General features: G+C 34.6%; 1 protein-coding gene across 1 annotated transcript in view; it reads right to left on the bottom strand.

Moving 5' to 3' along the window:
• Positions 1 to 15,838, bottom strand: part of Mlh1 (DNA mismatch repair ATPase Mlh1) — a 110,026-nt gene that overhangs the window by 88,232 nt on the left and 5,956 nt on the right. Inside the window, exons 3-5 of the mRNA XM_090380163.1 lie at positions 8,798 to 8,888; positions 7,237 to 7,409; positions 1,052 to 1,124 (exon numbers count right to left, since the gene is read on the bottom strand). Of these exons, the coding sequence (XP_090236289.1) occupies positions 1,052 to 1,124; positions 7,237 to 7,409; positions 8,798 to 8,888 (337 nt within the window). The remainder of the gene's footprint in view (positions 1 to 1,051; positions 1,125 to 7,236; positions 7,410 to 8,797; positions 8,889 to 15,838) is intronic.

Consider the following 15,838-nt stretch of genomic DNA (forward strand, 5'->3'; position numbering starts at 1 on the left):
TTGTCTCCAACTAGACCATGTGGTCTGGTCAGATTTCTGGAGGTAACAACAATAAAACAATTTATTGGGCTTTTATGTTATTGCAATCTACTCTAAACAGGTAGTAAACTTGATCTTATTACATTTATGATAATACCAATAGCTGGTTTTTAATGCAGGTTTTTAATTTATTATGGCAAAATGTGTTTCCCCTTCATTGAAATCTTCAATCATATAAATAAACATAAATAAATTTTCAAAATGTGCTCTTCATTCCTATTTTTTAAGCATCGTAAACTTGTTACCCCATATCTCACTTGCGCATATTGTGTTAGTTTGAATTGCGTGCAGTGTTCTCTGTTATTCATTGCTTATCTTTTTTATTGTTTTAAATTTTACAATCCAAAAAAAAAAATCTCAGTGAACAGAAATATCAATTAGTTAGTATGTATATACTGCAGTATTAATTAAGCTATGTACATAAGCATAAATTTATTTTTATTTTGCAAAACTGTGGAAAATATTCCTCCGATTTTCACGTATCATTTAATTTTGTTAATTTGTAAGGTGATAAAGTGTAAATTTGTGCTTAATATATCTTTACTTTTATAGCCTGTGGATAATATTCTTCCTATTTTTGCTTATTAGAATTGCCGTTTAATAGAATTAAATTTCAATTCACAAATGTGATCACAATGACCAGTGCTTATTACATATCGCATAGCGAACAGTATTTTATTATGGAAAGTCCGTCATAACATGGGTCCATTGTATTTTAACTATTTATGTGAAACTTTAACGAATGAGATTTCTTTGGAATTCTTATCAAAAGTTGCATAATTGGGGCAGTTGTTTAATCAGGCCAAAGTGCACCAGTCCCAGTGTGTCCTAAATAACCGGAATCCACTGTATATGCAAAAATGTGTCATTTCTCTCCCCACCCCCCCCTTTTAAAAGATTTACCAAACATAAAAATCATTGCTCTTTTGCCACAGTTTCAATCCAGATCAAACTAGCAATACTGTATATTACAGAAATAATGAAGGTAATGGAAAAACACTTATTGGCATACAGCTATCTGGGTCCCATTGTTGCCAGCACAGGGTTTGATTGGGCCTTTCAGTTTGCCATCACAATAACATGCTCTAAAAAAAAAGAAAAAAAAACAATAAATAAGTTTTAATTTTTTGTATAGAAACACAGATTTTTTTTTTTTTTTTTTTTTGTCAGTAATATTATGCATGCAACATGTGAATCACTGTGTTATGTGTATTAACTGAACTAATAATTTCAGTTCTATCTTGCAACAACTTTTAAAATTTCTGATATGGAAATATCAAACCACATAAAAGGTAAGAAATAAAAATCAGTCAATAAAATTGACAGATTTTAAGATTTAAAGTACTGTATTATAATATTTGGTAGAAGGAATCTATTTTGTGTTCATTTGAACAAAGGTGGTGCAAGGATTTTTTCCAGCATCTTCAAGGATACCTCACAAGGGTTCAGAGAAACTACTAGTTAGGGGAGAGAAGGGTTTGTTTGTTTGTTTGTTATTTGGGTTTTAGGAGCATTAGCAACTAAGGCCATATTGCTCCGGGATATGCGGTGGTCATTGCCTGACCTTTCCGCATCCTCCGTATTTGATGGTGACGGGCTCGAACCCCGGTCTAATCAAGAAGCGTGTGCTACACACTGCTGCTCCTTCCCACCTGGCTACAGAGGCACCAAGGGAGGGAGAGAAGGGTAATACAGATCCATGTTTATCTGGTGATATGAATCAATGTAATGCTTGCACCCACCTCAACAATTCTGGTTTGTTGCCGCAACAGCTAATGTTGGCAAGGTGTACTGAGGGTTGCTACCCTCAGTACACCTTCAAATAAGCAGGACAATAATGGCTGAATTTGAACTCCTGGTTAAGATGATGACTAATGCTGACATAACAAGGCTAAAAGAAATGTGGTGCCACCTGGAAATTGGGGATGACGAGTTCCACTAAGGTGTATATAATGTATTAAGGAAAAATAGAGAAGACAGAAGGGGTGGTGGAGTCATGCTTATCAAAAGTAGTCTGAATGTGAAAAGAGCTTTTACCAAGTCAGAAGTTACACCTGCCCACATAGAATCTGTGTGTGTGAATTAGTTGAAAGTAATGGTATAATGAGAATGGGATTAATTTACAGAGCAGAGGATTGTGAAGAGTATGGATAGTCTCTCATGCAGATAGAATGGGAAAGCAAATGTGAATGTCTTATTATGGGTGACTTCAATTTGCCCCAGAGTGATTGGAATAATTGGAGGGAAACTCACCTTGAGGAAAAATTTTTCTAAATAAACTAGATTATTATTTGTACAGCATGTCAGAGATAATACTATGGATAAGAATATTCTTGACTTCATCATTACTCACGAATCATGACATAACAGAGCTTAAAATACAAGAACTATTAAGAAAATTAAGTACCATTAAGAAAATATTTCAGGAGGAGGACACTGAAATGGATGAATATGGAGCTGGCTGGTATAATAGAGAAGAAAAGAGAGTACAAGAAAGTTACAGAGCAGTGAAAAGTACTGAAGCCTACAACAGTTACAAGTTGATCTGTAAAAGTACCACAGATAAGGTAAGGGAAGCAAAGGCTGAGTGTAAGAAAGCACTGGCTAAGAGAGCAAAGGATATGGACAAGGAATTTTTCATGTATTTGAATACAAAGAAGAAAATTAACCAGACTGGACCCTTGTGTAATGGGTGTGGGAAAGTCTTAGATAACCCAGCTAATGCTGTGGATGAATTGAATAGGTACTTTGCATCGGTCTTTACTGAAAAAAGACCCTTCATGCTCAGAAGGGGCTGTGTAAGTAAGGCTCCTGGAGTTGATGGCATATACCCAGTAATTTTGAGGGAGATGACCAGAGAGCATATGGAATCAATGAGGTTAATTATAAGGGCATCATCGAATGAGATTTCTTTGGATTGGAGAAGTGCCAACATATTGCCAATACATATAGGTGGTTCTAAGAGTGAAGTTGGTGACTATAGTCTGACTTCAGTGGCAGAGAAAGTCTTAGAGGCAATGATTAAGAGTGCAATCAAGAGGCATTTAGAAATAAATGGCATTCTGAAGGTCACACAACATGGTTTTGTTAAGAGAACATTATGTTTAACTAACCTGGTAAACTATTGTAACACAGTTACTCATGAGCTGGATGTAGGGAACAATTTTGACATACCTTGTTTGGATTTTAACAAAGCATTTGACTCAGTACCTCATGAGAGGTTACTGTATAAGCTGGATTAAGTTAGGATTACTGGAAAGATTCTAAGATGGATTGTAGGATGGCTGCAGGACAGAAGGCAGAGATCAATGGATATTCTTCAGATTGGTTAACCACCAGAAGTGAGTCCCTCATGGATCGGTTCTTGGACCACTGTTGTTTCTGATTTCATAAAAAACATCACCGAAGGGATCAAGTGTGTGATGTCAAAATTTGCAGATGATGTAACGTTTGGGAGAGTCATTAATGATCAGTGCCAAACAGTGCTCCTTCAGAATGACTTGAACAGGCTTCAAGAAAGGTCAGAAAAATGGCAACTATGTTTTAATGCAGCAAGACAAAGTCTTACACCTGGGGGTATAGCAACCTGAAAATAAATTATACACTTGGTGGGTTGAATTAAAAACAGCAAAGGAATAAATGGATGTAGGAGTTGTGATATGAGCAAATATGAAGTTTTCTGAGCAGTGTAAACAGGTAGCCAGGAAAGCCCATGGTGTCCTATCGATGATTTATAGAATATTACCCTATAGAGATAGGGAGGTGATAACCTCATGTATAAGGCAATTGTACGGCCACTTTTGGAATATTGTGTCCAAGTATGGAGACCTCATCTAAAAAAAAGATAATGAGCTTCTTGAAAGGGTCCAAAGCTGGGCAACTCGCATAGTGAGATTGGCAAAAGGGAGACAGTACAAGGAGACTCAATTATGTGGGCCACTCAGCTTTGCAACCAGGACCTCAGTCATGACCTTAAAGGGTCATGACTGATGTTTATAAGGCTTGAGAGGGGCAAGTAAAATGAATGAAGGTGAAATTTTCATTGTTATAAATAATTCCAGAATTCGGGAGCATAAATTCAAATTACAGGTGAAGAGGTTTAGACTAGACTGTAGAAGGTTTTCTTTTAGACAGTAAGTTGTTGATTACTGGAACAAGTTGCATCCACAGGTAGTTGCATCCACAGGCCGAGAGAAATTCAAAGGTCAACGGATAGTTATCTATCCACCTGACCTTTGGAGGGAAGTTCATAATTTGCATTTTATTATTTACTTTTTTTTTTTTTTTTCTGGCCAGTGCAGCAAAAGCCTGTGGCTTCCTTGCACTATATGGCTATACTAATATGGAAATAAAGTTCCCTGAGAGAGGAGATTTTAGGTTATAGTGAATGACAATTTAATTTGGTTATAAATATTTTGCAAAGTCAAGTGTATTCAAAGATATTTGAGACTGAGGGTTATAAATGTTAAGAGTCAGTACTATGATTACATATTTACATACTTCTATGATATGCAAAGTACAGCTCACCCATGTCAGTTAGTCCCCTGAACCCTCTCTGTGCATGACCAAATCAGCTGTTCCCATTATCTGAAATAGGGAAGAAAGTTCAACACGAGGGTTCATCATGTTAATTGAGTTGTTAATTACTGGAATAAGTTGTAACCAACAGTTTGGGAAATTCAAAGCTCAGATGGATCAGACTACGAGAAGGGTAAAATACTGTTTTTATTTTTTTTTTTGCTGATATATCAAAAGTTTACTATGCGTAAACTTAAAAATAAGAAATTTTCTTACCTAGGTACAAGATTTTCCTTTTTCCTCTTTGATACAGATGCCAGTTTATCCATTTGCATATTTTCATAATATCCATCACTTGAGTATAACCATGTGCATATAGTAAAGCATAAGAATATGAGTTAAAGCCTATATCACTATGATGTGGCACCTCCTCCTCTCATTACTAGAGAAATGAAATATTCCTGGCATGCTGCTGGTGAGGTGACTAACTAACATGGGTGAGCTACAGTCATTTTGATTTGTGATATTTTGAATATCACAAATGATATATCTTTGTAAATGCAAAACTTGAGGCCAATAACATGAACAAACATATATTCAAGAACAGTTTTGATACTGTATATCAAAAAATAAATTTGTTTTTATTTTGGTAACCTGTGGAAAATATACTTCTGTTTTTCACATATTTAATTTTGTTAACTGGTAAGACAAAGTGTAAATTTGTGCTTTATATCTTTACTTTTATAGCCTGTGGATAATATTCCTCCCATTTTCATTTATTAGAATCGCTGTTTTATAGAATTAAAATTCAATTCACAAACATGATCACAATGACTGGCGTTTACTACATATCGTATCGTGAATGGTATTTTGTTAAGGGGAATCAATCGTAAAGTGATTTGATTGTACAGTGAACCAATCGTGAAGCAGGGATCCACTGTATATTGGATGCAAGGGGGTGCACAAAAATAAAATTAAGCAACAAAATTAAGTAAAAACAAAAATAAAACTAGAGTCTGGGCAGAAGCAAACATTTTAAATAAAACAATATACTTCTCCATTTGAACAGTGGAGAAGTATATTGTTTGTTTATATAGTTCATTGAGCAAACCAAGTTTGTTACTTAGTTTGCTCAATGCTACTCAAGAAAAAATATCTTTGGCCACCACTTACAATAATGTTTTTTTAGTATTGGCTTCCACCAGTGCTAAAAGATTAGTGTACTATTGTGAATACTTTTCATCACTGGGTTGCTAAGGTCTTCACATTGCCTATCTGCTCACTAGTGAGACTTCAGGGTAAAAACTCAAGTCTGGGCAGTTGCAAACACTTTGAATTAAAAAAAATAAATATATAAAAACCCAATCCTCTTCTGCACTAGAGCAACAAGTTTTATTTAGAGTACTGCAATACCAAAACAACTCATGGTGAAGGTGACTCCACAATATGAGATTAGCACACTAAGCAGAAAACTTAGTTTGCTGAATGCTATATGTACCAAATATGGCTTTGGCTACCATTTTACAATAATAAGAATGTTAATTAGTGTTATGTAACAACAGTGTTGAATTTTTGTATTTAGTCAATGTGTATAAACAAATTAAACTGTAAATATAAATATTGATCAACAAATATTAAATCCCATTTTGAAAAATGTATAATTAGTGTTAATGAACTGTTATTGTAGACCTTCAGCATTTTGTTTTGGCCACTAGCCAAAATAGGTTGCATAGCCCTGGTAAATACCATATTAAAAAACAAACAAGTATAAAAATGAAGAACCTGTTTATTGTACTGAATTTTAACTGAAATCCTTCAAAATGGGGAAGTGTCATTGAGATGGGAACCAACCCACTCAATTTTAACCTTCTATCTTCCAATCTTTCAGATGGCTTATAAGACAGCAACCAAAAAATGAATTGCACGGAAACTTCTAACATATGAAAATGAAGGAAATGATTTTTTAAAAACAGTAGCCATTGATGAATCCTGAATTTGTGATTGAGTTTGAGATCAAGACTCAATCTGCAAGTGGAGTCACCATCTCATTCAAAAAAATTCTGCCCACGACAACCAAAATAAAGAAAATGGTGATCATGGCCTACACAGTGTGGATGGCAAGATTGCAATTGACTATGTGGCCCAAGATACTGCTATGTCCAGTCAGTATTACAATTTTTTTTTTAAAAAGAATTTACAGCGATATTTGAGGGAGGGAAAAAGTGACCTGAAACACTTGTCACTAGCATAATCCTCTTACACAACAATGCAAACCTCATGTTACCAAGTGTTTGAAAGAATTATTTGAAATTTACTGGAAATAAGGTGGGAGGTCATCCACCAAATCTACATTCAAGACATGCCTTCCCAAAACTGAAAATACCTCAAACCTGGACAATGTTTTCAACTGATTTCTGCTGTACTTCAAGCCATGGTGTTATAACGACTTAAAACAAAAAAAAAAATACTCGCTGACAGGCATTCCAAGCATTCCAAGAAGATGCATATCAGTCACTGAAAAAGAGGGAACTATATTAAAGGAATGTAATGGATTAAATTTTTACAAATAGTTCATTTTAAAAAGATTTTAAAAACTCCTAGCCAAAATCAATTTGATAATTTCAAATGGAATGATCCATTAAAAAATTATACTTTATAATACTGGGAAAGTATTTTTACCTATAAGCACATTTTGAATCAGCAGTTTTAGTTGTAATAGTGACATGTGCAACATGGCTGATGCTTGCTAGCGCTTCCCCTCGAAATCCATATGTTGAAATTGCACTCAAATCTTCAAATTTCTGAAGTTTACTAGTGGTAAATCGTTCACATACAATTTCCATATCTTCTTTCTATATAAATAAAAATATTTTACATATAATTTTTGTAAGCAAATAAATTTCAATAATAAGAATGAAGGAATGGTATAAAATAATTAGCAATATAATGCAATCAAATTAAAACTGAACAGCTGATATTACAGACACTATATAAAGGGTTGCAATCTTCTGTAGTTTCAAAAAGATGGTACAAGCAAATCACCTACTTAAATGATGGCACCATGTTCAGTCAAGTTCTACCTGAAGCTTTGCATTCAGTTAATAATGCTCAGTGTAATTTCCAATGCAGAAGATGACATCATAATAAAGCTGTTCCTTCTGGAACACTTTGCATTCCAGGTAACAGCAACTGTAGAACCCATTTTAACAGCTGAAATACAGAAAAAAATCCATGGAATATTCTCAGAAGGAGTGGCATAAATACTCAGTTTATTTATATGCTGCTGCAGATAGGCAACTGCTGAAAATGAAGTCCTGATAGCTAATTCACCTTGTTTCTAGAACATAAACTTGATAATATACAGTCCACTTTAATATATTTGGCTACTCTCTATACCTCTAGCTTGTCCACAACACAGTAATCTACAGCATTCATCAATTCCTTCAAAAAAAAAGTTTCATGACAAACCATGTTCCACCTTTAGCAACTGCACTCAACAACTAGTTACAGAAAATTTTGTGATCCATGTTGAAGTTATAAAGCCTGATCCATTTGTCTTGATTATGTATTATTGATATCATTTTTCTGTTTCCATTATCTGATGTGCTGTAGACACAACTTATATACCATCTTAAAAGACATAAGTACCTATTATATTTTGAATGACTGCCCATAATACAAGAAAAACATTTGCTAATGATCTCTGAATTTGTGGATTTTCACCTGATGATATAAAAGGACATTGTACTTGCTTGTGATGTATATGACTTGAAGCTGGTTCCCTTTTCTAAATGGCTCAGATAATCCCTATTGCTCTAAATTAATTTCTTTTCCAATGCCAACAAGTATAAAAAATACAAAAACTACGGTTCTGCACATATATTTTTTTTATCATCGATTAATTAAAAGTACTAAGCACTGGAAAGAGTTGTTACTCATCCACCTCAAAAACTGACCAATTTCTGAGCTGTAACAAAATTCACAGTGATAGATACAAATATTTATGTATTGTATCTATCTGTTGTGGATTTTATTAGATTAATCTCTTTTAACAGATGAAATACTAAATAGATCAAATAAGCAACAATGTGTGGATATAACAAAAAACTAATAAATGGAATAAAAAATATATAACTATTCTCAAGACTGGCAGTTGTATACAGTATTTATCATATATTCAAACACTTCATTATTAAATCGAAAGTATGAATGTATTTGATGAAAAGGAATAAAGGCTTACTCTAATGCCTGTTCCATTATCTTGGATCTGCAATAACTTCATACCTCCTAATTTCACTACAATTTGAATATTAGTGGCTTTGGCATCTAAACTATGAAAGAAATATTAAATTATATTATTATATTACTTTAAATCAAACATACTAAAAATGTTTTAAGTCAAAAATGTTTAAATCTTTAAGTCGAATATCCTAAAATTCACTTCACAAATACAAGTACCATATATGCCAGTATATACACAATCTTTGAAGCACTAAAAAATCAACATCTCTTTCTTCCTAAACTTCCATTTCTCCCTATAATATCCTAAACTTGAATTAAAGACACATGCTTAAAGAGACAGAAATATCAATATAGTTACAATTAATTACATATATATTTTCATATGAATATACACCTCACCTTTTCAAACCCAAGAATCTGTTCATCTGCTTCATTACACAAAAACAGTTCATGGAATTCAGTGGGGGCTATATTTTCAGGTTTAATTTGAGTTCTTGTAAAGTAAACTAGAACAGTAACACAGAAACCTACAGTAAGTACAAACTAGTCTGCAATCAAGTCACTAAAGGGGTTAAAAGAAGTTGTTGGCTAAGGATGCAAAAAATAAAAATAAAAAGTGGCAAAGAATTCTTTGCTTATGCTGACAGTAGAAGGAAAGAATGAAACATACTGGCCCACTGGATTATGAATGTAATAACTACTGATGATCTTGTTCAGGTTACTGAAAAACTGAATATATATTTTGGCTCTACATTCAATATGAAAAAGTTTTTAGGCAAGGGTAAAAGTATCCTAATATCCCTACTATGAGCTAAATGATTTTGTGATAAATGAGAAGAAAGAAATTGCTGAAGCTAAAAGTAAATAAGGTACATGGGGATGATGGAATCCATCCAATTATATTACAAGCAGCAGCAAGAGAGGTAAGCAAATCCTTGGCCATAATTATGAGAGTATCCTTGGATTCAGGGGTGGTCTCTACAGATTGGAGATGTGAAAATGTCTCTCCTATTCACACAGGGGGATCAAATGGTGAAGTGAATAACTACAGACCTGTAAACTTGACTTCTGTTACAGTGAATATAATGGAGTCAGTGGTTAAAGCAGTACTGCAGGATCAGGTTCAAACAAATGCAGTTATATCAAAATCACAGCATGGATCTGCTAAGGAGAAATCTTGTCTGACCAATCTGATTACGTACTATGACACAGTAACAAAGGAACTGGATGCAAAAATAATTCTGATATCATATACTTAGATTTCAGTAAAGCTTTTGACACACGAGAGAATTGAACAAATTGAAACAGTGTGGCACGGAGGGCAACTTACTACTATGGATAAAGTGATGATTGAAGAGCAGTAGACAGAAGGTAGTTATAAACGGTCACTGCTCTTCTTGGACTAATATTATTAATAAAGTCCCTCTGGGTTCAGTGCTGGGCCCCTTACTGTTTTAAATATTTATTAATGATATTTATGATGGCATATCAAGCTATTTTCTAAGGTTTTCAGATGTACACAAAGGTTGGCAGGGTGGTTAATAACAGATATTAAGGTGTACTACTGCAACGAGACCTAAAAAAATTGGACATGTGGGCTGAAAAGTGGCAAACGGAGTTTATCAATGATCAATTCAAGGTTCTGCACATGGACAGCAGTAATGCTAGAATAACATGCCATTTGGGTGGTGGACAACGAAAGAGACCTAAGGTTACTTGTACAGTCTGACACAAAGTTCTCTGAGCAGTGCAGATGAACTGCTAGGACAGTTCATGGGTTTTTTTTTTAATGATGTACAGTAGAGTGTAAAAATCCAAACGTCAATAATTCAAAATGTTGGCAATTTGAACCAGCCAGCATTTATTTATTTTTTAGGCTGGTGCCATACAATAATTATAGTAAGTGCCGGTAATTGTGATCATTTTATTACCTTACCAATTAACAAAATTAAATGATACATGAAAATTGGAAGAAGATTATCCACAGGTTAGCAAAATAAAAATAAATTTACACTTATGCACATAGCTTAATCAATACACATACAGTACTAACTAAACACAACACTTTGTAATTTGATATGGCTTACCAACGATTTTATTCTGAATGTCAAGAATTATCGTGAACAAGAAGACAAAATGGACAAGGCTTGTTTATCCTAGACAATGCGTCATCACATCCTTCAGTGGAAACATTAAACATAATAGTCGATGGATTTGAGGTCATGTTTCTTCCATCAAACATTACCGGACAACTCCAACCAATGGACCAGGGAGTCATTGTACATTTGAAGAGAATCTACAAAAAGCAAGTCTTGTTTCATTTACCTTTAGCAGAAAGCAACGAAGTAAGTATTGTAGCTTTTTCGAAAATTAGTCTCAAGCTGCTACATGTTAGCAGCTGGTCCCAATTAGTTTGGTTTATTGACACCCTACTGTATAAGAATTTTGCTGCAGGAGCAAGGAAGTGAGAATCACTCACTGCACAGAAAAAAAGTGCTTGGAAAAAACTGTGGCCTATTGCAGAAGATGATGGACAAATACTGAACGAGATAATCAGCTTGTTTCAATCAATCCCTGGGTTTGAAGATTGCAATGAAGATGATGCAAGAGCATGAATGGAAAATGATATTAATGCTACAGGGTTTCTTTCGTGTTTTAAGTGAAAACGAAATTGTGAATGTAAAAGAAACTGGAGCTCCTGAAAATGATACGGACGAGGACAATGACAGAGAAAATGACATCAACACTGGGTCTGCACATGCTGATGCATTCGCCGTGCAAGAGACTGTGATGGCTTGGTACAGGCAACAAACTGAATGCTGTCCAACTCAACTACTCTTGCTCAAAAGAGAGTGAGAAAGTAAAGAAACAAAGTTCAAAAATGGTGCAGCAAAAAATAAGTAATTATTTTCATTAAAGCCTATACATATGCATTATTGTGGCTGAAAGTTCCATTTGTTTTGTTATCTATAAATAAAAATACATAAATACAACTTAGTTATTTTATTTCTAAACTTACTAAACTTTTTTTTTTAGTCTCCAGAACAGTATTTTTGATAAGTTCGAAAATCCGAACTACTCCTGGTCCAAATTAGTTCGGTTTATTGACGCCCTACTGTATAAGAATTTTTCTGCAGGTACAAGGAAGTGATTATCACATCATATAAGACAATGGTCAGGCTACATCTGGAAGCCTCATTTTAGGAAAGATGTAAATCTGTCAGAACAGGTGCAGAGAAGAGCTAAAAGATTGATTCAGGCCACAAGAGGGTACTCTTACCACAAAAGGCTTTGGTTCTGCAATTTAAGCACTTGAAAACAACTAGGCACCTATGAAGAGACTTGTTTGAAGTATTCAGGCTTTAAATGGACTGAGTAAACTAAATGCTGAAGGTACCCTTAATCTTACTCAGACAACACACAAGGGGACATGAACTTAAATTGAAAAGTGGTGGATGCAGGATAAAAAATTTGCTCTTAGCCAGAGAAGTTGTGGAAGTGGGTAGTCTAAATAAATAAGATGGGTTTTTTTTTTTTTTTTTTTTTTTAGCTGAAGCTGATGAACCTGCTTTCTTGCATCATCTGCCACTAATACCAACGAGTGCATTACAACTGCCATAAGTCTGCCAAGGATAGCACAGCATGATTCAACAAAACTGATAAAACAAAATGGATAAATTATACTGGTATACATGATTTTTACTGACTAAAAACATGTTTTATTCCCTACATAATGGGATTACCAAAACCAGTGTCATTTTTTGTCTTCAAAAATTGCATTTACTGCAGTGTAAACAATTGATATACAGAATATACTATGAATTCATTTTCAAGTGATGAATGAAGTGTTATAGGTGTTTTAATTAATGTTGCTATTGTTATTAATAATATAACTTTTTCAGATAATGTATTATTTGATGTCAACAATCCTGATTCCTTCTGCTTCACCTGTGGAAATTTTGCAACATGAAATTAGAGACAAAGAATTACCGACTTTTACAAAAAAATAAGGTGTTAAAATTGCACAAAATTTGCTTATTTTTTATGTGAGTGGGACGGCGGGGATAAAGCTGATGACTGGATTAAAAAGATGGATAAAAAAGCCTAATTTCAGAACTGTGAGCAAAAATGTTTTCCAACCAAACTGGAACAAATAAAACTGCCTATTAAGGACATATATAAAGAGCAAGGCTATTTTTGGTAGTGTTTCAAAATTTCCATTCGTGTGTGGGTATATATGTGACTGATATATTTGACTCAGTGCTTCGTACATTTTGGCCTCCCAGATAGCAATAGTTAGTTCTAGGAGGAATATCAATTAGGAAGAATATATATAAATATATATTGGTATTCTTATAAGGAGAGAGAACAGTTTAGCAAGCCGTGAAGTCTGGAAAAAAGTAAATCTTTTTTCCTCCAATTACTGTCCCTATTTCAATCCTGAACAGAGAATTCCATTAATTACCAACTCTTACATTAACTGGAAACATTTCTATCTGATTAATGATTGTCTGTATGGATTTGTCATCGAATGTTTTGGCTTTTTTGGCTCATTCATCTTCAGACATGTACAATGAAAATGTTTGCAGAAATTCAAAAGCTGTTCTAAATATTTCTAAAGAATTTGATCAGATTTGGCAGAAAGGCCATTTAAGTATACTCTACCCATTTATTTATCTTCAGTCTTTTGTATTTGTTAGTCAGTATCCTCTCTCATCACTCACTGCACCTCAACCAATCTGGAGTTTCTCCAAGTTAAGGTCTTTTTCTATTATATATCACTAACCTTCTTTTAGTGTGGAAATTCAATCCACAGTTCTCCTGATGACAGAATACTTCACTTGTCTTTCCCAGTGGTCAAACTGTGTACTGCATAGACAAGCAGATCTACTCAAATTTCCATAACCAACTTTACATTCTGAGCTCCAATCCCTTCTATAATGGAGCATACAACAATCCTGTCTAAATACAGTATAAAAGAACATGATTTACCTATGTTCATTTTCAATAATACCCAGCTTTATAGACAGCAGTAGAATTCTTTAATTAAAATAAAGTATCTTTAATATTTTTGGGCATAAACAAATGGTAATTATCACTTTCTCTATATCCATAAAATTAGTTTTCTCCCCATCATTCCCAGAGGAAAGATATCACCAAGATTTCCTGATGAAGGAAACCACCTAATTCATTATCATTATCATCAGCCATTTTCAATCCACTGCAGGATGAAGGCCTCTCCAGCAACTTTCCAGTTCCTTCTGTTTTGAGCACTGGCCATCCATTTACTAACCAAAAACTCATGAATTTCATCTATCCATCTCCGCCTTTGTCTTCCAGGTTTTCTTCTAGCTCCTCTTGGGTACCATTCTGTTATTTTCTTAGTCCATCTGTCATCATGTCTTCGAGCTATGTGTCCTGCCCAAGACCATTTTAGTTCTTTAGTTTTGATAAGAATGTCCTTTACTTGAGTTTGCTGCTTAATCCATGTGTTTCTCTTCTTATCTAACAGTCTGATCCCCAATATGATTCGTTCCATTCTTCGCTGTGTAGTTCTCAGCTTCTCCTCCATTCTTTTGGTGAGTGCCCAAGTTTCACTTCCATAAGTCATGGTGGGGAGTATACATTGGTTCATTATTTTACGTTTCAGACAAACTGGCATATTGCTCTTCAGTATGTGACTATATTTCCTGAATGCTATCCATCCAAAATTTATTCTTCTCTTGACTTCCAGCCATTTATCATTATTACAGCTAATAACTTGTCCCAGATAAGTATATGACTCCACCTTTTCAATTACTGCTCCTTCAATCATTATTTCCCTTTCCGTGGCATACTTGTTCATCATTACTTTTGTTTTAGCCATATTCATCTTTAGTCCAAAATCCTTACTAACTGTGCATAACTGATTAAGATTTTCCTCTAATTCTTTGGGATCGTGGCTTATGACTACAATGTCATCTGCAAATCGTAAATGGTTTAGGTACTCTCCGTTCACATTGACTCATTTCTGCAACCAGTCTAATCTTCTGAAAGCTTCCTCAAGGGCAGCAGTAAACAGCTTCGGAGATATTGTGTCTCCTTGTCGAACTCCTTTCTCGATTTTAAATTTCCTACTGTCTTTGTCTAGTCTAATAAAGGAGGTAGCACTCTCATATATTTTCTTCAAAATCATAATATATGGGGTATCTATGCCTTGTCTTTCCAGTGCCCGAAAGATTGCCTTATGCTGTATGGAGTCAAATGCCTTTTCATAATCCACAAATGCCAGGCATAATGGTGTTTTATATTCATTTGCTTTTTCCATTAGCTGTGATATTACATGAAGGTGATCCATAGTTGAGAATCCTATCCTAAAGCCAGCTTGCTCTTTCGGTTGATTCTCATCAAGTATTCTTTCTAATCTGTTAGTAATGACCCTTGTGAACAACTTGTAGATGTGGGATAACAAGCTAATTGGTCTATAATTTCCAATTTCTGATTTATCTCCTTTCTTATGCAGCAAAACTATGATTGCATTATTCCACTGCTTAGGCATCACACCTTTTCTAATGCACTTTGTGAAGAGCCTTGCCAGTTTTTGTGTTATGTCTCTTCCTCCCAATTTTAACAACTCTATAGTAACTTCATCTTCCCCCCCCCCCCCCGGGGCTTTCCGATTCTTCATTTTCTTCAATGCATATTCTACCTCATCAGGAAGAATATCGGGTATGTCGTATGTGTTGCTACATTGCAATCCATCTTCCCCACTGCTTGTATCATTCCCTTGCTCCTTGTATAATTCTCTATAGTAGTCTTCTGCTTATTGAGTTATGCCTTCTCTGCCTTATAAGTTCTTCATCACTATTCTTCAGTTTCAGTATCATTTGTCTTTCTGTATTACTGCTCATGGCTGCTGATTTCAATCCTTTGTTTTCCCTTAATGCTTGTTCTACTTTTCTTGTGTTAAATCTTCTTATGTCCTCTTTGAGTCTCTTTCTAATGGCTTTGCATAACTCAGAATACTCAATTTTCTCCCTGTCAGTGTTTTTCTTGCTCT

The sequence above is a fragment of the Mastigoproctus giganteus genome, chromosome 8 (assembly GCF_048544385.1).
Source record: "Mastigoproctus giganteus isolate SK-2022 chromosome 8, ASM4854438v1, whole genome shotgun sequence".
Classification (NCBI taxonomy): domain Eukaryota; kingdom Metazoa; phylum Arthropoda; class Arachnida; order Uropygi; family Thelyphonidae; genus Mastigoproctus; species Mastigoproctus giganteus.